The following is a 20,935-nucleotide window of genomic DNA, read 5'->3' as shown; positions in this document are numbered from 1 at the left end:
AAGGTTTCAGCAAGATTTTGTTTTCTTAAAGAGTTATGATGGAAAATAAAATCAAAAGGAAGTCTAATGCTTCAGCAGAATGTAATATTCAAGAGCGGATTAAACGTTTAAAACTTTGAAATGCAGAAATCGAATAAAGACTCAAGATTTTCAGTTATAATGAAACCAAGGAGAAACTAAAAGAATTAAATGGTAAAAAAAAAAGTTTATTGGCAAAAATATCAGATCTCTTACCTTCACAGGGAAATATTTTGCTCTGTGCTGCTCAGAAAAGATGGCCGCCTTCTGTTTAGCTCAGCGTCGTGTCGGCGTTTTAATCTGACTGTTTTAGTTTGTATTTTCCAAAGAGGATGTTTTCTACTTTGCCCCAGCGTCTCACTTCCTGTCTGATGCTTGATAGTTGTAGGTGCGTCCCTAAGCAACCTCTTGGCGGTCTGCTCCGCCCCTTTCTCTTCGGCCTGTTCTGGTTCCCATGGTTACCTATGACCCATCAGGCCTGCAGTACTTGTCTGTGTTTCTACAATCCTCCCTGGATGCGTTGGGATGTTTTCCTGTAGTGTTGTCAGCTGGACCCGACAGCAGCACCAGAACCATGACAGTGGCTCCCATACGCCTCATGCTTTGTTTACAAAGTGGCTCTTTCTATCTCATACCCCTGGCTCTGACCCATCTGGCTCTGTCTGTCTGTCCTACAGTCGGAACCAGCTGTCCGTCCTCCCAGCTGTCGTCTGTAGCCTCCCCCTAAAGGTTCTGATCGCCTCCAATAACAAACTTGTGTCTCTGCCAGAAGAATTGGGCCAGCTGAGACACCTCACTGAGCTGGTGAGTCTCTTTACCAGCTGATTCGACCCGTTATTTATCAGAACCCTCCATTGGTTCCTGATCACTTTTCTGTTCCGGCAGGATGTGAGCTGTAACGAAATCCGGACGTTACCATCCCAAATAGGTCAGCTGGAGGCTCTGAGAGACCTGAACATCAGGAGGAACCACCTGGTCCGACTTCCTTCAGGTAAAGCCCTCAGGCTTTGGTTCTGCTCCTGACAGAAGCGGGTTTTTAGGTCCAGATAAGAACTGTGACTGTTTTCAGAGCTGGCAGAGCTTCCTCTGGTGCGCCTCGACTTCTCCTGCAACAAAGTGACCTCCATCCCTGTCTGTTACCGCGGCCTCTCTCACCTGCAGGCCATCGTCCTGGACAACAATCCACTGCAGAGCCCACCTGCACAGGTACTCAGGAAGTGACATCACAGCTGCAGCTTGGCGTCCCCAAATCTAACTTTAATGCTCTGCTGTCCTGCCTGCAGATATGTATCAAAGGGAAGGTCCACATCTTTAAGTATCTGAACCTGGAAGCCAGCAAGAGCACGCCGGAGCTGCCCGAGTACGACAGACGACCTCTGACCTCCTGGTCTGACCCCACACACACACAAACCAACGCTCACATTTCCACCCTTCAGAGTAAAGGCTCAGAGTGACTGACTGCAGCTTTGTCTCACTAGTGTTGATGAGGCGTATCAAGGGCGGCCGTATGGAGCGCTCGACTCTGGCTTCAATAGCGTCGACAGCGGAGACAAGCGGTGGCTGGGCAATGAGGTGAGCGGCATGCTGACCTCTGGGTTCTTCCTCCAGCAGGGAGCCTAGCTCCTGGTTCACTTCAGTTACTGATTGTCTGCAAAAACTTGTTTAGAAATAACTTAAAATTCATGAAAACAAAGTGTGTTTCAGCATAATTTAAACAGGCGAATAAGACTATTTATGGAACTTAAAAAAAATTAGATGTTTCGCTATCATCTTATTCTATCGTCTAATTTTCCTTATCTGCTCTAATTAAAGGGAAATGCACTTATTTCAATACAATAATTAGTTTTTTAAGGTTTCGTGTTCAATTCTTTTTCTGAAATGATAGAAACGTTACTAAGATATCAGATGAAATCAGCCACAGGCTTGGGTCTGGATCCATGCTCCTCCCTCCTACAAGAACCTTTCTTGCTCTGTTTCAGGTTTCAGAGGAGCTGTCGGAGCAGGCGGTCAGAGATCACAGACGCTCTGGACCAGGAGGAGCTGTGCTGCCCAACGGGACACGTAAGACTCAAACTTCTGACCGCCGTTCTCCCGGTGTTCCGCTGTCGTTCTCATGTTCTCTGTCCACAGCAGATGGGGAGATGGAGCAGATCGACTTCATAGACAGCTATGTGGAGGAGGAGGAGGATGGGAAGGCTCGAGGTGACAGAAGCAGCCTCAGCTCTCAGTTCATGGCCTACATCGAGAGACGCATCACCAGAGAGGTGAGCCCCCCCCACTGCTGCTGGACGCTTTTATTCAAGTTTAAATTGATGTCATGTTGGTTCAGACAGACGCTGCTGATGCCCAGAGATTTAAAAAAGCTGCATCGTGTTTTTGAAAGGCTGACTCCCTGTCTGTATCTCCAGGGTTCTCCAGTGAAGAACAGCTTGGCCCGGGCCGATGACATGAGGCGACACAGCAGGTTAGATAAACCACCCAATCAAACCCGCTCCCACCTACGTCTCCTCACTTTGTGTCTCACTTCCTGTCTCACTTCCTGTCTGTTTCCGTGTCTCTCCCAGAAACATGGCCGACAGCGCCTCGCCGTCTCCCACCTCCCACAGTCAGGTAAGACGCTCGAGCGTCCGGCAAAAATCCTCTAAAACAAAACTGCCTCTTCAGGTCTAACACACACACCTGTGTGCTTTTAGAGAGGAGCCTCTGGTTCTGCTTCTGGAGGCGTTGAGAGGATAAGGAGGGAAGCTCAGCTCGCCGCTCTGAGGTACGACGAAGAGAGGCAGAGGAATCGTTCTCTCCAGAGAGATGGTGCCACCAACTATGCCAAGGTAAACAGTTGAACCAGTTGAGCGTGGAGAATCTGGTCTGAACCATTTTAATCTGAGGTTGCATCTCTCTTCTTGTTTTCCCGCAGAAATCAACCCAGAGTCCATCAAAGTCCGGTCCAGAGGCTGAGGTGAGTACGTCCTCGCCATTCTGAACAACACATGAACACACCCTCTGTTTCCTTCACCCTCCTCTTCTTTCGTTTGATCCGACGCCGCAGAACAGTAGTCCCGCCCCTGTGTTTAGGCCACACCCCTTTATGTTTCTGTTGATGTTTGTGTGTCTGCTGTTCGTTGTCAGAACGTCTACCCCTCCAGACGCTCCACCCACACAGATGACTCCGCCCTCATCATGGTAAGATCGAGATGCCATGCCCCTAAAATGAAGCTTGCATCTCATTACCGGTTTCCAAAATAAAAGCATGTGAAGGAAGCACTGTGATCAGAGCATGTGAGAGCACCGTTCCCTCTGTGCAGCATGAGGTCAACTGAAGCTGGCCTGATGGCTTCAGAGGTGGAAGGAGACTTTTTCCTTCCACTTAGTCTTCCTGTTTTCATCAGTTTTCTTCTGAATCCGGTCGGTTTTTCCGTGCATGTTGGACCAAAAGACGGCGGCAGCTTGCGGTTTGGTTCTTTCAGATCCCGATTCTGCATGAAGCTTTAGGGACGGCTGCGTGTAAACCAGCTGGTATCTCTTCTCTACGGGTTCCGTCTCTCAGCTGTTTGTCCAGATCCTTAAATCTGTTGGTTCTGTGTCTCACAGCAGAGGGAGATGAGTGAAAATGGTGTGTTTTAGAGAATCTAAACACAGACTTTCACTTCCATTTAGTTGGAATGTAAAACTGTACTGTTGTTTCCCAGCAGGGGGAGGACAGAGCCACCCTGTCTCCTACAGGTAAGACCACCAACAAAGCCTGACATCCACTCTCCGCTCACTTTGACACCTTTTTACTCTGAGCCTTTTCTCTTCTCTCAGCCAATCAGTCACCATCATATCAAAACTTGGGGGGCGGAGCCTCCAGTCAGACAGGCAGCGTTCGTCCTGAGAGCTTCCTGTATCGCCTTGGACAAAGAGACGAGAAAAGAAGAGGTGTGTGTTTTCCTGCTTTATTCTACCTCTTAGCTCTGGAGGATGTGACCTTTCCCTCTCCGTCCTGCAGGGGACCCAGCTGTTGCTCCTTCTCAGACCAAGCAGGAGGTTCCTGCGGCTCCTCCTTTGGTGGGAGAAGATGCGGAGCTGGTGGAGCAGCTCAGGAAGGTACGTAGCTTTTTTTGTTCCACCTTTGTAGGAGCTGCTCTGCGCCTGCTTCCTTCACCTTCTTCGTCTTCCTACCCAGAACATTGAGTCCCGACTGAAGGTGGCGCTGCCCAGCGACCTGGGAGCCGCTCTGACGGACGGCGTGGTGCTGTGCCACCTTGCCAATCACGTGAGGCCGCGCTCCGTCCCCAGCATCCACGTCCCTTCCCCCGCTGTGGTGAGTGCCTCTGACCGGTCTTAAGCTATCGAGTGAGCTGACCCCTCGCTGACCTTTGTCTCTGCACCCCTGCAGCCTAAACTCACCATGGCCAAGTGTCGCCGCAATGTTGAGAACTTCCTGGAGGCGTGTCGCAGGATCGGAGTCCCGCAGGTAAACAACACACCTGAGAGACGGAGCAGGGGTTTGAAAGGCTGAATCCAGATGAGCTGACAGACTGAAAGCTTCGCCAGATCAGAACTAGAAAGAAATGATTTCTGAGACGTTTCCTCGTGCCTGATGGAGCTGGTAGAGAAGTAACCACCATCAGAATGATCAGAGCTGCTAAAATAGGAAAACAGGCTGCTGGCTAACTTTAAACACCAATAAGACTTTAAATCTTTAAAAGCAAAATCATATTTTAACAAGTTTTCTTTGTGCTTCCTGCAGTGTGATGGGGAATGTGTCTGAACTGATTCTCAGATTAATCATAGAGCATCTTAAATAGATTCAACATAGTTTGATCATTGTAGCAACAAAGCGACAGGAAATAAAATCAAGTAGATTTAAACAGCCTCAGCTTTAAGTAAAGATCAAGTAAATGACACAAAGAAAAAATAATCAAATCTTTGATTAAAATAGATTTGATTTATTAACAATGTTGAATAAATTAGTCATTTTCTGTGAATATTGATTCACTTTTATTACCTATCTGTAGAGAAATAATTCTTTTTCTGTCAAATTAATTTATTAAACTTTGTCTAAACTAAATACTTTAAACAAAATATCTCAATAATATTCTACATTTTCTGGATAAATTTGATGTGATTTTTATAAGTAAATAATTTTTTTTCTGTTCAGACGTCTGGATTCAGTCTGAAACCACCTGATGATGAAGCTTCTTCTTCTTCTCCTCCTTCTAAAGTAACAGCTGTACCTCGTCTCTTCATCTTCCTGCCTTCCTTTTTCTCTCCGTCCTCATTTTTCACCGTGTCCATCACTTCCACACACACTCAGGACCGTCTCTGCTCGGTGGAGGAGGTTCTGGAAGGGAAGGGGGGTGGGCTTTATGGGACACTACAGGCACTGCTCTCATTGGCCCCGCCCACTCTAAGCCCCTCCCTTCAGGTTCAGATGGCCGGCTTCGCCCTCTTTTACCTGTCCATCATGTCGGCCCTCTGTGCCATCTACGTTCACCTGGCGCCGCACGCCTAGATCTGACTGGACCAGAACCGCAGTAACGAAGCCCAGTTGTTTGCACGTAGGAACAGAAGTTTTCTAGTTAAACCGTCTGAGAAGGGTCAGCCGTGCTGTTGCCTCTGTAACCTCGCTGCTCCATCGTTAGGAGCAGCTGCTGGTTTTTACCTAAATGATCCTGTTAGCCCTCAGGAGAAGGTAGAACTTGTTGGCCCGTCTGTTTCCACATCCTGCCAGTTGAAGCTCCGCCCCCTCTGTGCCTTATGTCCACCTGCCTGTCTGATTGTTTTCTACTGTTCTTACTGTGTGTGAAGTGGATCAGAACCTTTCGTCCTCTCTTACAGTCAGACTGTACTAAATGCGTGAACGTTGCTAGAATCAGAACTCTGCTGCTTGAGTTGGACACCAAGTCTTTGCTAATGTCCTCTTTGCTGCTCACCGTTGGTTCTGCTAAGAGCCTGCTTCCATTACCGAGCAGTGAATAAAAACCCAGAACACTCCGGTGATCAGAACTTTTTGTTCTAGTAATGAGTTTCCCGGTCCATTCCACTGGAACTGTTACTCTCACAGACTTCTTCCTGATGATCATGTTGTGTTGCTGCTGTAAAGTCAGAAGTTGAGATTAAAGGTCAGCGGAACCATCAGTGGCTGATGTCGGCACCATTGCTCACACTTCAGCTGAACCCAACACCAAAGAGCTCCGGTTCCTCTAATATCCAGATTTAGTTTCAGGGAACCGAGCAGTGCTCTCTTTAACCCTGATCTTTAAAAAACCTGAACACATCCCTTTTTATATGGTGAAAGACGATGATGATGATGATGATGAAGAATGGTGATGTTTGAATGAGGCTCTGCACCTCAGCTTGGTCCTGCTTTTGGACGAGTTATTTTTTCTCCAAGTTTCTCTAAATAAAGTTGAAAAACAAATGAATCCTGTTTGTTTGTTACTTGAACATTTCACCTCCTCAGAGTGTCTTGAAAGTGTTGCCTGAGCGACCAGAAATATTTCTGAACATCCAAACCTTCCTTCTTTTAAGCTACAGAAACATGTACTCCATCAACCAGCTGACTGGCAGTGCTCAGAAGCAGGTGTGGGTTTATGGATCACACAGAAGGGGTGTCCTTCATTGATTGCAATATCCAGAGACCAGTAAGCTGCTCATGCTTGTGTTCAGATGAAACTACAACTCCCATCAGCCCCTGGAACTGCATTATTGGCAGAAGCCTGTATTTTTCATCTCTAACTGCTTCCCCTTCCTGCATTACTTTTTTTAAACCTTTTGTTTTACCCCTCCTCGCTTCTTATCCTTGTGTTGTCATGGTTACAGTTATTTTGCTCTTTTGTTTGATTTGCCATCGTTTGACCCATCTTTCTGTTGACCCCCGCCCCTCGCTGTGTCTTCTTCTGTGGTGTTTTTCTGTGCAGAGTAAGTTGTGTCTTCCTCTTCACATTCTGGAGGAACGAGGGCTCCCTCAGGTGGCCGGGACAGTCAGTGCACTGCTGGACCTGGCTCCGCCCCGACAGTCCGTCTCCTCGACGACAACGCCGCCCGGAACCTCCGTCATGATTTAGCCCCCCCACCCCGCTGCAGCTGCACGCGCTCAGTCAGCCTCCTGTAACGGCAGCCGCCATATTCCACTGAGCAGAAAAAAACACAGCGCTGTCAAACGTACACGAGTCACCTGGACAGGCTCAGCCTCGGAAGCTGTGGGACGTATGGAAGCCCATCAGAACCAGGAGTTGTAGTTAGAAACCTGAACGCTGTTTGGTTGAACTGAGTGAGTCGGTGTGAAGAGCAGGTTTTACTGCTAGAACTGGAGGAGAAACACATCAAACAGGAAATTCTTTGAACTCTGAAAAGTTTAACTTAGTTGGAACAAATCCAACTCAGGCAGAGAGTTTTTTACCTTTTTGTTCTTGTGGAACATCTGATCTTTTTGTTTTTTTGTGGAAATATATTTTATTAAGTGAGAGAAAATTTTATTTTAAAAATTTTCTCTCAATCCTTTGAATTAATCTAAACCACAAACAAATTAAACTTAAAAAATAAGTTTTAAAAACCACTCATTGTTGTGTGAAAGTTACATTTTACACTAATTTACCATGGTTTTGTTTTAGCTTATGTTACACAGGTAAGCTTTCTGCAGAAATGGGCTTCCATACAGTTTCCATACAGACTTCCAGCAGGTGAGTGTTTTAGTCTGGATGTTGTGAGGCGTTCCTACTGATCCCAGTACACAGGAGTCAAACGGGCTGTGTTACTGGTGCAGGACTAATGACAGGACGGGATCTGATGGAGACATAAACAGAGCTGAGCGCACACTGTCACTGAAGCAGTTTATTTGTCCTTAGAATGAGTCATTCGACAAATCTCTAAAGAGAAAATCTAGGTTTAAACACAGAAAGCTTATCGATAAGTCCACACATCATGAATACATATGCATTTTTTCTCTTTGAGACTAAAGATTTCAGCTTTTTTTAGGTCAGTTTCAGGGATTATTTATTTTGCCTGGGTCAAAACAGGCCAAAAATCTCACCTGTTTAAATTACATTCCAATATTTTTCTTATTTAAACAGAATTTCTGTTAAACTTCACTTTAGAGGTAAAGTTTACCGCAGTCATGTACAGGTAAACATGACAAGTAAAATTTTCTCCCAAACTCCAAATTTGTCCACAAGTTTTTGTGGAATATGTCGTCAGACTTAAGAAACCGAACCTCAAAATCTAAAACTTTGAATAAAGTTAAAGACTTTCCCCCCCCCCCCACATATTATGTTTTGTAATTGTTTAACCTACTTCTGTTTCCTGTTGCGTTCCTGGAAAATGTCCATATGGATTCAGACCTGACTCCCTTACCTGGAGTCAGGTTTCTTTTTCATTCGTCTCGTTGCATCCTCAAATATATCGACCAGCTTCATTTACTCGATGTTTTCACTTCAAACTTTCAAAAGATATTAACTGTCACTGCTTCAGTTTTAGTGCATTGGTATAAGTTAACTTGTACTGATTAATTAATTAAAGAAATAAGAGAAATATACTTAATTTTTCCATAGCAAGGAAATCAGGTATAATAAGCAGGGAAGTGAAAGGCAAACGGAAGCATTTGGATACTAATGAAGGTAAAAACTGTACAGTAAGGGCAGATGTATAACACAAAAAGCACTCCGGTTTAATAATTATGTAACTTATTAAAAAACGATTTACACTTCTACATTTATATGAGTGTAAATAAGTAGCTACAGTAAGTAGCTAGAGTATATACAGTAAATAAAAACTGTTTTTTTGGCAGCGACACCGGTTATGATGTCTAATAGCTATTGGGAGTAAGGATCTGTGATAAAGTTCTTTTGTGCACCCTGGATGCAAACATGTAAACTGGTTAAATTAAAACTTTTATAATCTTGAACAATGCTAAACTGTGACACAGTTTTTTAAAGAAAATATTTAAAATAGACCCTAATTCTAATAATCTTGACTGCAGCTGCAAAGAAAAAGTAAGTTTAAATATTATTAACTTTGTTTTCAGCTAGCATACATTTATAGCATTAGCTACCATTACCAGAGATTTTTGAAGTTATGGATGTTAGGTGGTTTAAAACCAAAATATAGTAACCCAAAAACTTTGACTGAACATGCCAAAGCGGTCAGTGATAGTTCGGGGAGGGCGTCCAGCATAAAAACTTTGCCATGTCGGCCAGTCACACCAACTCGCCATGGCGAATCCCAGCTAAGGCAGCAGTCGATAGGAGGAAAACAAACTAGATGTAGATGGAATTGGGAACCAAGCTGCTCCAAATTATACAAACGAGCGTTACACCTGTCAGGGATAGTTAAATGCTAGCGTTATGTCAAAGAAAAAAAAGAAAAAGAAAGTGATAATAAACAGAAACTTGACTCAAACTATCATCCAGTCTTTGTTTGATACTAACAAGCTTCATGTAGCAAGTGGAAACGAGTATATCACTCAGTATATTACACTACGCCAGCAAAGTAGATTTCTACACCTTGCCTGTTGAGGAAATGTCAGCAAACATAACTAGCTGTGGATAAATACCCAGAGCACCGAGCTGAGTGTGATGCATCGTTTAATGGTGGAGCAGGAAATTGCTCCATGTCTGACGTCTCCATCAGATCCAAACACCTTTACCAACACCTGTGGTCTGTATTCTTGGGGCCAAAGGAGCGATTTATATCATGGTATATGCTTGTTTCATTCAGCTGGTTCGGTTTCCTGTTGTCCTGATGGGTTTAGTGGACGGACTTGCCTCACTTGAGGCTGACGATTACAAGAGCAGTGTCAGGCAACCTCTGTTGCATGCTGGGACTTTTTCATGTAAATATATATAAATATACATATACATGTGTAGATATATTGTGTATTTGAAGCTGAAACCTGTCTGTTGCCATGACGACACTGCCGGTTGTAGGTCACTGTGGGTTTGCTGTAGCAGTTGGTCCTGCTCTGAGCACACTACGTTTATTTATGGAGCTCATTTAACACAGGAACACAATGACAGGAAGCAGCTTAATTTAAACATGTTTACTGAGGCCACATGCTGCGTTTAGGCACGGTGGGACATCACTAAACACTAATCTAAAAAAACACTTTCAATTTGCTCATGTTTTGAACCCTGTAGCTCCCTGAGTTTTGGCTCTGTTTAAGAAACACATGGATCACAGTGCTTTTGCTGATTGACCTGCTGCTTCACACACATCATCTTCATTCAAGGTGTGAGAAGAAGAGTGTCCTGGTGCCTCCTGTGTGGTTGTGAACGCGTCAGAGCACTGAACCTCAAGTTTGAAAGTTAACTGATGAAAATATTGATCTGATCTGCAGTCACATCTTCTGTCAGGTGAAGCTTGAAGCTGATGTTGCCTCTGCCTTTAACGTAGAAAGTGGAACATTAGGTTAGTAAAAACACCTGCCAGACTGAACTCAGGGCTTTTTACAGAAGCTCAGTTCTTCAGGGGACAAGTGGGCCTGTGTGACAGGTGACTGGGTGTTAAAGAGACTTTGGAGTCAAGGTTTCTGTCCTGCAGCAGTGACGGGTCATGTGACAGTCTCACTGTTTTTAAAGGACATTCCACTTTTTCTAAAGGACAAACGTGTTTTTACTTTTTTCTGTACAAAAGATGGAACTGACTGTTTGAAGAGTAAACATAAAATAAATACTTTAATGTGAGTTTTCTCTTCTTTTGTGTTTGTTATTTTAATTGTTAGAATAAAGTGTGTACTTTCATTTTATTTGTCAATGCTTAAAACATTTCAGCACAGAACAATCTGCTCACAGCTAACTGAAAAGGGTTAATGCTCAAAGCAAAATAACTTATTACCAATTACTCCAAGTTCTTTTTAAAGTTCACTGCTTCTAAGTTTTGGATTTCAGAATAAACCAGGGCTTATTCTAATGATATGAGCAGGCAAAAATGTCTTTAATAGCCACCATAATGTTGGCAGTATTATGCCGTGGGACCATTTTCCTTCTCATATTTTGTATTATTACACAGAGAAAATATGGACCATCAAAATCAGCAGCTAAATAGTTGAAACTTTGACACAGGATGACGCCCCAACAGGGAGAGGATCCCAAACACAGATCCAAACTGGTTTCTGAATTGATGCAGGGCCATTTTAAGCTGTTCGGACAAGGCAAGAAAAGAAATCTATTTTTCAAAATGAACCTTACCAACTCTTCCAGAAAGATTGGCAAAATGTGTGTAAAGAAAATAGCTAGAGAAAAACATGGTTGAAATGCAATCTGCTTAGAGAAATTCTACTAAATATATGTGAGGGTTTAAGGTATCTAGATGACTGCCTGTAGAGATGCTTGATAAAGGAACAAAGCTTTTGTTAATATGTCAATAAGTTTGACAGTAACTTAGTTAATACAGCGCACTGTGTACAAGGTGGAGGAATTTGTTTGGCACCAGTCATACATGACATAATTGAGTATGCTTTGCTAGAAAATGATACAATTCAAACTATTATTTAAAAAAATCCCAAAATGTATTATATAAATAACGTAACTTATACACATAAAAGCATAAATTCTAATGTAACAAAGATCAAAAGATGCCCTTATGGCATCATACTTTTTTTTTTTTTCATTTTCAAAAGTGAGACAAAACAAATGTGCTTTGTCTGCTGCTTTATATCAAATGGAGTCATGTTTGACCTTTCCAATATGGCGCCTTTTTAAACTTTACAGCCATTTGTAGTCCCTTTCTCATATGGCTTTCAATGTTTGTTACTTTTTTGTTTTTTAGTACTGACCACTGATTTTTTTATTCACTGGATTGCTGATAGGCCGTTGGTAGTACACGGTGCTGTGAAGTCGCCAGCCGCCATATTGGTACTCCATAGTTAGACCGGTCGGAATGTAAACAATATGTGCGCTACAGCATCGAACAACGAAGATGTTCTCATTTTCAGGAGGGGCTTAAGACTTAAAACAAAGGTAGAATCATCACTTTGACACGCACGACAAACTACCGTAATGTATGGTAAAAAATAGGCACATCACATTGGATATTTATTATGAAGTCTATAAATATCTTACAAACAAATCCAACACAACAAAATTAGTGTGCTAATGGAGCATAATAATACTGTAGTCGGTTAGAATATTACACGAACACACACAATGTCTGATGATGTGGCAAAAGTACTAAATTATATACATGTTATACACGTGTATTGATTACATTGTTGATTACAAGTATGGAGTACCAAGATGTCGGCCGGTGACTTCAGGTTTTCGGTGTATCAGCAATACGGAGATCAGTAGTACTGACTGTTAACTTTCTGCTCAAGCGTGTGAAAGCTTGTAAGTTTTTTTCTTTTTGAGGATTATAAAAAAAGCCATTTGTGGTTTGGAAATACTGTTATTAATACTTTAATTTTGGAATGATTAATTTGTGTTAAATGTCATTAGTTGGAGTAGCAGTTGATTTTAATTATATTTTCATTTTATGTTTTTAATTATGTGTTTTTGGTGTTTATTTTTGCTTAGTTTTTGTGGGTTTTTTTGAACAGGCAAGTCTTTGGGCAACTCCCTACACACTGATTACCCAGCAGGCCCCGCGACCTGTCTTTTCCTCCATCTTTGTGGACTGTTCGCAGGTAAGCTTCGAACTGTCCGATTAAAGATGAAAATTACCGCCACACACTCACAGCTTCGTTCAATACTTGCATATCCAGTGTGTTTGGATATTCATCTGTAATTCGGGTAGTTTGTCTCGCTGGTTAAGTTTCGGATGGAGAAGATAGAAGTCAGATTGTGGCGCTAACAGTAACTAGCGGAGAGGATTCCGACTTAACCCGTTTCCCACGGCGGAACAGACTACAAGAGGCTAGCGGATGGGTTTCCAGTCCTCTGGTTGGATATAAGTTCACTGTTTGGGCCATAAAGGTCATACCCTCATATCAAACTTTGCTGGAAAGCATTAAATCTAGGACCGATGTTTGGCTTACCCACGTTTCTGCTTAACCTGTGGGTTCCGGTTCTAATGAAAGTATCCAAACTGATCCCTGTGCGTTTCCGGTTCTTTTTAACTGAATTATGTCTGGTTATTTAAATATAGCACGGAAGCTTAATACAACCGTATTTCTATATTGTCTGTCATGCTGTGGAATATCAGTAGTTCCTCTGGGATTCTGCAGTGTTTTCATTAATAGCTTCTGAGGTGCAATGCTCTGTTTCTATCTAATGTGCTCTATATCTAATAGTTCTATCTGTTTTAGGTGATTGCACCTGAAGAGAACAAAAATGCCTGGAAGGTACGTTCAGCCCTTTATCTGTTCAATGAATGAATTTCTGTACAGAAACGGAATTTCTCTGGGTTTTGGTTCAAACTAAATCATTTTTCAGGGTTGTTGAATATCTAGAATAGATAGTCAGAACACTGGCTTCTGGTTCTGCACCCATTTCCTGTTTTATCGTCAGATTCTTGGACCAGTGTTTGACCTCTGACCCCTCTCTTTCAGACTGTGGAGTAAGGCCATCTTCACCGGCTATAAGCGCGGTCTAAGGAACCAGCGTGAGCACACAGCGCTACTGAAGCTAGAGGGCTGCTACAGCCGCGATGAGGTGGACTTCTACCTGGGCAAACGATGCGCTTACGTCTACAAGGCCAAGAAGTGAGTCCTGTGGTTCGCTACTAAATTCTGCCGCTTCAGGCTGAGACTAACTCTGTGTGTTTGCAGGAACACAGTGACGCCTGGCGGTAAACCCAACAGAACCAGAGTGATCTGGGGGAAGGTGACCAGGGCCCACGGAAACAGCGGGATGGTCAGAGCCAAGTTCAGCAGCAACCTGCCCGCTAAGGCCATTGGACACAGAGTCCGGGTGGTGAGTTCTTCTGCTCCTTCTTTCAATCCTGCAGCATCTTTAGTACTAAGCATCTTTACAACAAAAGGGAGGTTCTGTTTACGTCCAAAACACACCAGGCACGTTTTCTAGGGTCATTATGGCTACGTTCACACAGCAGCGTGAAGGGTGTTTTTGGTTTTTTTTGCCCATGTGCAACCTTTGTAATCTTTTCATGACAATCCAAACAACTTGGATTCGATTTCTCCAATGCGGCTGGGGCCACTTGGCTATGTGGTCCTGAATCCCATAAGAATCTAATGCGACCTGTGTCTCAACAGCCAGGTCGCATTAATCCGACCTGTATGCCATCAATTCTGACAAAATTCACTATTCTGTGTCTTGCTATGCAGATGCGGCAGGAAAAACGGCAATCATGGCGAACAATGACGCAGAGTAGTGTTTAGATTCAACCCTATTAAAAAGATTTGAGTTTTAGAGGTTGGGAAAGATTGCAGGCCCATTAAGGCCTGCAATGTGAATGTAGCCTATGGGTGTTTTGACTGAGTATCTTTGCCCAACAAAATGTAAACAGAGACTTATCTGGAATCAGTTATGAGACTCTAAGAGTTTTTATTTTTAATAAAACGTAATATTATTACAAGCCATCAATCTAATAGTGGGGTACTCAAGAGTTTGTATATGTTGGTTACATTCAGACATAAAATATATCTACTGTATTACATCCGATGACTGGAAAACATTTATGATTCAAAGGTAGAAAAACTGAATATTTTTGTTTCTGATTTGAACAGTTGATCTGATTGCGTTGGTGAATCTAAGCAGCTTTATGATCCTCATCATCCAGGTGTAGTGGATCTGGTGGACAGCTTGGTGAAGCTGTGGTGTCACAGCGCTCTCTGCTGTTTTTTATGCTTCCTCCAATGTTATGAAATATAAAGCAGGGGGTGTTATTAACCCTGATCCATATTTGACCTGAATTTGGCTCAGACAGCAGACTCCTCCTCAGACGGGGACTCTGTTGTTCAGGAAGACATCCTGGTTCTCACAGACAAGTGACCCGTTAACTGGAAGCTTTTATTGTGGAGGCATAGTTGATTTCTATGGTCAAACTATTAAAACAGAGTCATTACGTCACTATGTATGTTGACTGTTTGGCCCATCACTCTGGGGTCCGTTTTACTGATTGCTGATGGTGAGTTCAGATTGAATCAAGGTGTCCCTCTGAGTTCTGCTCTTCTAACAGTCCATGAAGGTGAAGTGGGTCTGAAAGTGTTTAACATCCAGGCTGGACTCAGAGTCACAAAAAAGGAGACTTACTGTGTTTTAAATGTTTATCAATTGAATTTGGGTTAATGTTCACGCTCCAGAGATGAAGCATGACTTTACAAAGCTTTAAAACCTTTAAACTTGATGTTTTTGGTTCCGGGTGCAGCAATCCAGCCTTCCTCTATGGCATTAATATTAATATTTGATTTGTTGCCAAAATTAAGGATGTCCCGATCCGACCTTATTTGATATCGGCCCGAGATGAGCCCCAATACGATTATCTGATTTTATTGGTCACCATCTAAAATCTCAGATATTTTCATGCTGATAAAAACTTTCTGTTTGCAGTTTCTGTCACTCCTTTGTAATTTTTACATGGAATTGTATCTGGACCCCTGGCCAGGCTGATGATAAAATTAAACTAAATGATACAAAACAACCTTCATTTTTATGATCGCCACTGACTGTAGAGTCGGGAAGTTTACTGAGGGTTAGGTCTCTTATTATGTAAGAATTGTGGTGTCTTTGTTCTGACTGTGTCTTCCTCTCTCTGCAGATGCTGTATCCATCCCGGGTGTGAAGAGCGACCATGTTTGTACAGAAATAATAAAAACTGATCAATAAATGGGTCGGCACAAAACACTTGTTTGTTTTTTTACCTCTGCATTGGATCTGCTGAACCGGGTGGTTCATCACAATAATTTAATTTGTTATTGAGCAGTGAAATGCTCTGCATGTTAATTCTGTAAGGAGTTTCAGATTAAGATTAGTTCCCTTTAATTAAATGGTAAAAATTTCAAATTTTAAGGCAGTCTGGTTCCCTCTTTGTGATGCTTGTTATAGGGAAGTTTAAAAGCAAATCTTAAAATAAGGCATTTCTGATGGAACTGTAGAGTTCTTTGATATTAAAGATGTTTGTATTAAGCTTGGAACAAGGTGGATCTGTCCCTGGTGGTTTCACCTGCTACAGGGGGAAACCATCTTATCTTATTAGAAAACCTGCATTTTTGTTAGGAGAGAATTAAGTTTGGAATTGTCTTTAAAATCCTGCCTTTAGTTCCATCTTTTCTTGTAAACATGAGGACTAAACCTTCAGAGAACAGAATATATATATATATATGTCTTCAAGTACATTAAAAGTGGACATCAAACGGCAAAATATGTTTTAAATAAATGTGATATTTTCTCTGCTCTATGTTCAAAGGTCTCAGACGTCCCATGATCAGTGATCCACAGACAGTGTAGTAATTATGGGGATGATTTCTGAAACCTGATAGAAATGTTGGCCTTAGATTAGCCAAGTGAGGCTAGCAGCGCTAAATGTTACTTGTATTGGAGTTGAATTTAAATAGCAGAAAAAATATTTAGGAAAAGGAGATATTCACCTTAAGTGTGTCAGTTCCAATGAATAAGAGAAATTAAACTTGCAATGATTATTTAACCACATTTGCACCAACAATGTGTTGTATGGTAAAATTCTAAATGGGCTTTACTTATAAGGATCTTTATTTTGCTTCTGGTTTCTATGAATTTCATTGCCCATTAATAAACACTGCCTTATATTCCTAAATAGGGAAATAATATCTTATCCCCTTTGGGCCTCATGTCTACATAAATTAAACTACCAAAATGAACATAATACAAATTCTTACAGTCTATTCAGTGGGACTGTCAGCTCTGTCTTCCTGACTTCTGCACAACACAACTGATGATTCCCAAATCCATTTATAAGGCAAGAAATCCTACTGATTAAAGCTGAGAGGACACCTGTGAAATGAAAACCATTTCAGGTGACAACCTCTTGAAGAGAAGGCCATGTGTGCGAAGCAGTAATCAAAGGAAAAGGTGGCTACTTTGAAGAACCTAGAATATAAGACAGATTTTCAGTCGTTTTATTAAGTATATAATTCCACGTGTTAATTCATAGTTTTTATGCCTTCTGTGTTAATCTTCAATTTTCATAGTCATGAAATAAAGAAAACTCTTTGAATGAGAAGGTATGTCTTAACTTTTGGTCTGTACTGTAGATGAAAATATAATATATTTCCCCAAAGTGTTTCACTGCTTTTACATATAAATAGGGTTTAATACATCTTTCTCTAAACTCTGGGATCCAATTTGACATAATCTTTCACCATTTTGAAGGCATCCTTTATAATGATCACTGTGCGTGTTCATGGTGGGCAATTTCACCAGGGTAGCAGGGGGGGAGAAATCAAAAACAGGACAAAAGTTTATTTTAATAGTATCAGAATCAGACATACTTCAATAATCCCAGAGGAAAATTTCTCGTTACACGCTTCAGATATACAAACATTTGTATATATATATATATATATATATATATATATATATATATATATATATATATATATATATATATATATATATATATATATATATATATATATATATATATATATATATATATATACACACAATCCACACAAAATAATCTAAATATATACATATATAACTATATATATACATGTATGAATATATATATATAACTATAAATCCAAATAAAGTGATAGCAACGTGCAAAAACAGTACAAAGAACGAACAAATGATTCCTGAGGAGTCTTCTGCTGAAGCAGCTCATCTGCTGGACCAGTGTGTCGTGGAAAGGATGTGAGACATTATCTAAGATGGACTGAAGCCTGGACAGCATCCTCCTCTCTGCCACGGTGGTCAGAGTGTCCAGCTGCTCCCCCACAACATCACCTGCCCTCCTGATCAGTTTGTTCAGTCTGTTGTTTTCAGCGACCCTCAGCCCACTGCCCCAGCATGTGACAGCAAAGAAGAGCGTGCTAGCAACAACAGACTCATGAAACATCCTCAGCATCGCCCCACAGATGTTAAAGGCCTTTAGGAAAAAGAGTCGGCATTGGCCCTTCTTTGTAGACCGCCTCTGTGTTTCTAGTCCAGTAAAACTTATTGTTAAAGTACACTCCCAGCTACTTATACTCCTCCACAGTGTCAACAGGAACCCCCTGGATGGAAACAGGGGTCACAGGTGTTTTTGTCCTCCTCAGATCCACTATTAGCTCCTTAGCCTTTGTCACGTTGAGCTGTAGATGGTTCAGTTCACTCCAAGTGACAATATGCCCACCGCAGTCCTGTATGCACTCTCATCACTCTTTTCAATGCAGCCAACAATTGCTGAGTCATCAGAAAACTTCTGAAGGTGGGAGGACTGAGAGCAATAGTTGAAGTCTGAGGTGAAAAGGGTTAAAAGGAAGGGGGAGAGGACAGTTCCTCAGGGGATAGAGTAGGGTCAATCTATACTGATCACACGCTACCAACAGGAAAATTAACAAAGCACACATCTATATTTTCTAAATAAATGAGAGTGACCAGATGTTATGGAGGTTTTTGTTAATAACGTTTTGCAAATATTTATACATTGGTGGTGTTTAAATCATTCTATGGTTCCTTCTCAAAATATTAGCATATTGTGATAAAGTTCATTATTTTCCATAATGTAATGATAAAACGTGAACATCCATATATTTTAGATTCATTGCACACTAACTGAAATATTTCAGGTGTTTTATTGTCTTAATACAAATGATTTTGGCATAAAGCTCATGAAAACCCAAAAATTCCCATCTCACAGAATTAGCATATCATGAAAAAAAGTCTCTGACCGAGTAATGCCCCTAATCATCTGAATCAAGAAATTACCTCTAAACACCTGCAAATGATTCCTGAGGCCTTTAAAACTCCCACCCTGGTTCATCACTCAAAACTCCAATCATGGGTAAGACTGCCGACCTGACTGCTGTCCAGAAGGCTATCACTGACAACCTCAAGCAAAGAGGATATGACACAGAAAGATATTTCTGAACCAATAGGCTGCTGCTGTATCAAAGCACCTCAGTGGGAATGAAAAAGTGTGGCAGAAAACGCTGCACAACGAGAACCAGAAACAGTGGCAGAGGAGCCTGACCTGGGCTACAGAGAAGCAGCACTGGACTGTTGCTCAGTTTTGCATGTCATTTGAAAATCAAGGTGCCGAAGTCTGGAGGAAGACTGGGGAGAAGGAAATGCCAGAAGTCCAGTTTCAAGTACCGAGAGTCAGTGATGGTCTGGGGTGCCATGTCAGCTGCTGGTGTTGGTCCACTGTGTTTTATCAAGGGCAGGGTCAATGCAGCTATCAGGAGATTTTGGTGGACTTTATGCTTCCATCTGCTGAAAAGCTTTATAGAGATGAAGATTTCATTTTTAGCACGACCTGGTACCTGCTCAAAATGCCAAAACCACTGCTAAATGGTTTACTGACCATGGTATCACTGTGCTCAATTGGCCTGCCAAGACCCAAAAATCTGGATGAGCTAAAGGCTAAACGCTATCAAAGCATCCTGGGCCTCCATTACACCTCAGCAGTGCCACAGGCTGATTGCCTCCATGCCGCGCCGCATTGAAGCACTCAGGGATTTCCCACCAAGTTTTGACTGCATAACTGTACATAATTATTTGACTGTTGACTTTTTTTTTGTATTAAGAACACTTTTCTTTTATTGGTCGGATAAAATATGCTAATTTTGTGAGATAGGAATTTTGGGTTTTCATTAGATGTATGCCAAAATAATCCATATTAAGACAATAAAAGACCTGAAATATTTCAGTTAGTGTGCAATGAATCTAAAATATATGGATGTTCAAGTTTTATCATTACATTATGGAAAATAATGAACTTTATTACAATATGCTAATATTGTGAGAAGGACCTGTATAATACAGTATACAGGTAAAACAGTTTTTCTTTATCATCACAGAGAAGACTTTTAGATGACTGAAAAAACAAACTCTCCCCTATATAACACTAGAACTGTTTTTTCCTTTAGCTCCGCCTCCTGGGGGATTCATCCAAGGGGAAAAACAGTCACACTTTCTGGGCATCATACACCATTAATATAGTACTATCTTTCGGTACAGAGGCCAGCACCATTTCCTTAAGGGTACCAGCCACCATTGGCCCCTGTCTAGAACCGCCCATGTGTGTTAGTTTTTAAATCACACAAAAAAAAAAAAAAAATGTGAATATTCAAATTCCTGGTCAGTGCCCATGATCTATATTTTAGAGTGAAGCAACCAGCCGCCATATTGGTACTTCCTAGTTAGACCAGTAGCACTGTAAACAAAATGTGCGCAACAGCATTGAACAACGATGATGTTGGCATTTTCAGGGGGCTTTTAAAATAAAGATTAATCATCACTTGGACACATACTTGCTGTTTCATAGCATAGTTAGATTACCGTAACTTATAATGAAAAAAAGGGACATCACATTGCAATCATTATGAAGTATATGAAAACTATAAACCATGTAATATGACACATCATACAAATCCATCACAGCAAAATGAATGTGTTAATGGAGCATAATAATATAGATGTGCCAAAAGTGCTAAATTGATGATGTACATGTAATATACATGTACTGATGACATTGTTGTGGTAATTACATATAATTACATATTACCATTGCCATTGCCGTAAGCTGTAAGACATTGAGTTCAATTTCTGAGGTTGTTGGTTCAAAACCTACATTAGGCTTTGGGGAGTGGCGGCCTAGTGGTTAGAGTATAGAACACTGATTTCTATTCACTGGATTGGTGATTGCCCGTTGGTAGTACAGGGTTTAAGTGAAGCCGCCAGCCGCCATGTTGGTACTCCCTAGTTAGACCGGTCGCACTGTAAACAATACGTGCGCTAGAGCATCGGTCAAAGATGATGTGCTCATTTTAAGGGGGACTTAAAGCTACAGTGTGTAATTTTTAACGACATCTAACGTCCAGACTGCAGACCGCAGCAACATGAACATCTCCCCCCCA

At 41.6% G+C, this 20,935-nt stretch overlaps 2 protein-coding genes across 6 annotated transcripts; both read left to right on the top strand.

Moving 5' to 3' along the window:
• Window positions 1-528: 528 nt before the first annotated feature.
• On the top strand, window positions 529-8,650 carry lrch3 (leucine-rich repeats and calponin homology (CH) domain containing 3). Of its 5 annotated transcripts, none has more exons than XM_015403800.1 (18): window positions 529-822; window positions 904-1,009; window positions 1,088-1,224; window positions 1,302-1,405; window positions 1,497-1,590; window positions 1,998-2,079; window positions 2,149-2,282; window positions 2,427-2,482; window positions 2,583-2,628; window positions 2,712-2,846; window positions 2,933-2,974; window positions 3,145-3,198; window positions 3,705-3,738; window positions 3,820-3,933; window positions 4,004-4,101; window positions 4,181-4,318; window positions 4,394-4,471; window positions 6,921-8,650. In XM_015403800.1, the coding sequence occupies exons 1-18, from the start codon at window positions 544-546 to the stop codon at window positions 7,065-7,067; spliced, it is 1,878 nt and encodes a 625-aa protein (XP_015259286.1). In that variant the 5' UTR covers window positions 529-543; the 3' UTR covers window positions 7,068-8,650. The 5 variants fall into 5 exon arrangements, with proteins under 5 accessions (XP_015259286.1, XP_015259285.1, XP_015259284.1 ...); XM_015403799.1 differs by lacking the exon at window positions 6,921-8,650 and adding an exon at window positions 5,315-5,770 and having other exon boundaries at window positions 2,152-2,282; XM_015403798.1 differs by lacking the exon at window positions 6,921-8,650 and adding an exon at window positions 5,315-5,770.
• Window positions 8,651-12,532: 3,882 nt separating this feature from the next.
• Window positions 12,533-15,735, top strand: rpl35a (ribosomal protein L35a). Its single transcript, XM_015403795.1, has 5 exons — window positions 12,533-12,619; window positions 13,241-13,276; window positions 13,484-13,636; window positions 13,703-13,847; window positions 15,652-15,735. The coding sequence occupies exons 2-5, from the start codon at window positions 13,266-13,268 to the stop codon at window positions 15,673-15,675; spliced, it is 333 nt and encodes a 110-aa protein (XP_015259281.1). The 5' UTR covers window positions 12,533-12,619; window positions 13,241-13,265; the 3' UTR covers window positions 15,676-15,735.
• The last annotated feature ends 5,200 nt before the right edge of the window (window positions 15,736-20,935 follow it).

The sequence above is a fragment of the Cyprinodon variegatus genome, unplaced genomic scaffold (genome assembly GCF_000732505.1).
Source record: "Cyprinodon variegatus isolate N-32 unplaced genomic scaffold, C_variegatus-1.0 Scaffold1567, whole genome shotgun sequence".
Taxonomy (NCBI): Eukaryota; Metazoa; Chordata; class Actinopteri; order Cyprinodontiformes; family Cyprinodontidae; genus Cyprinodon; species Cyprinodon variegatus.
The sequence above is the reverse complement of the archived record's forward strand: the minus strand, read 5'-3'. Positions and strand labels throughout refer to the sequence as shown.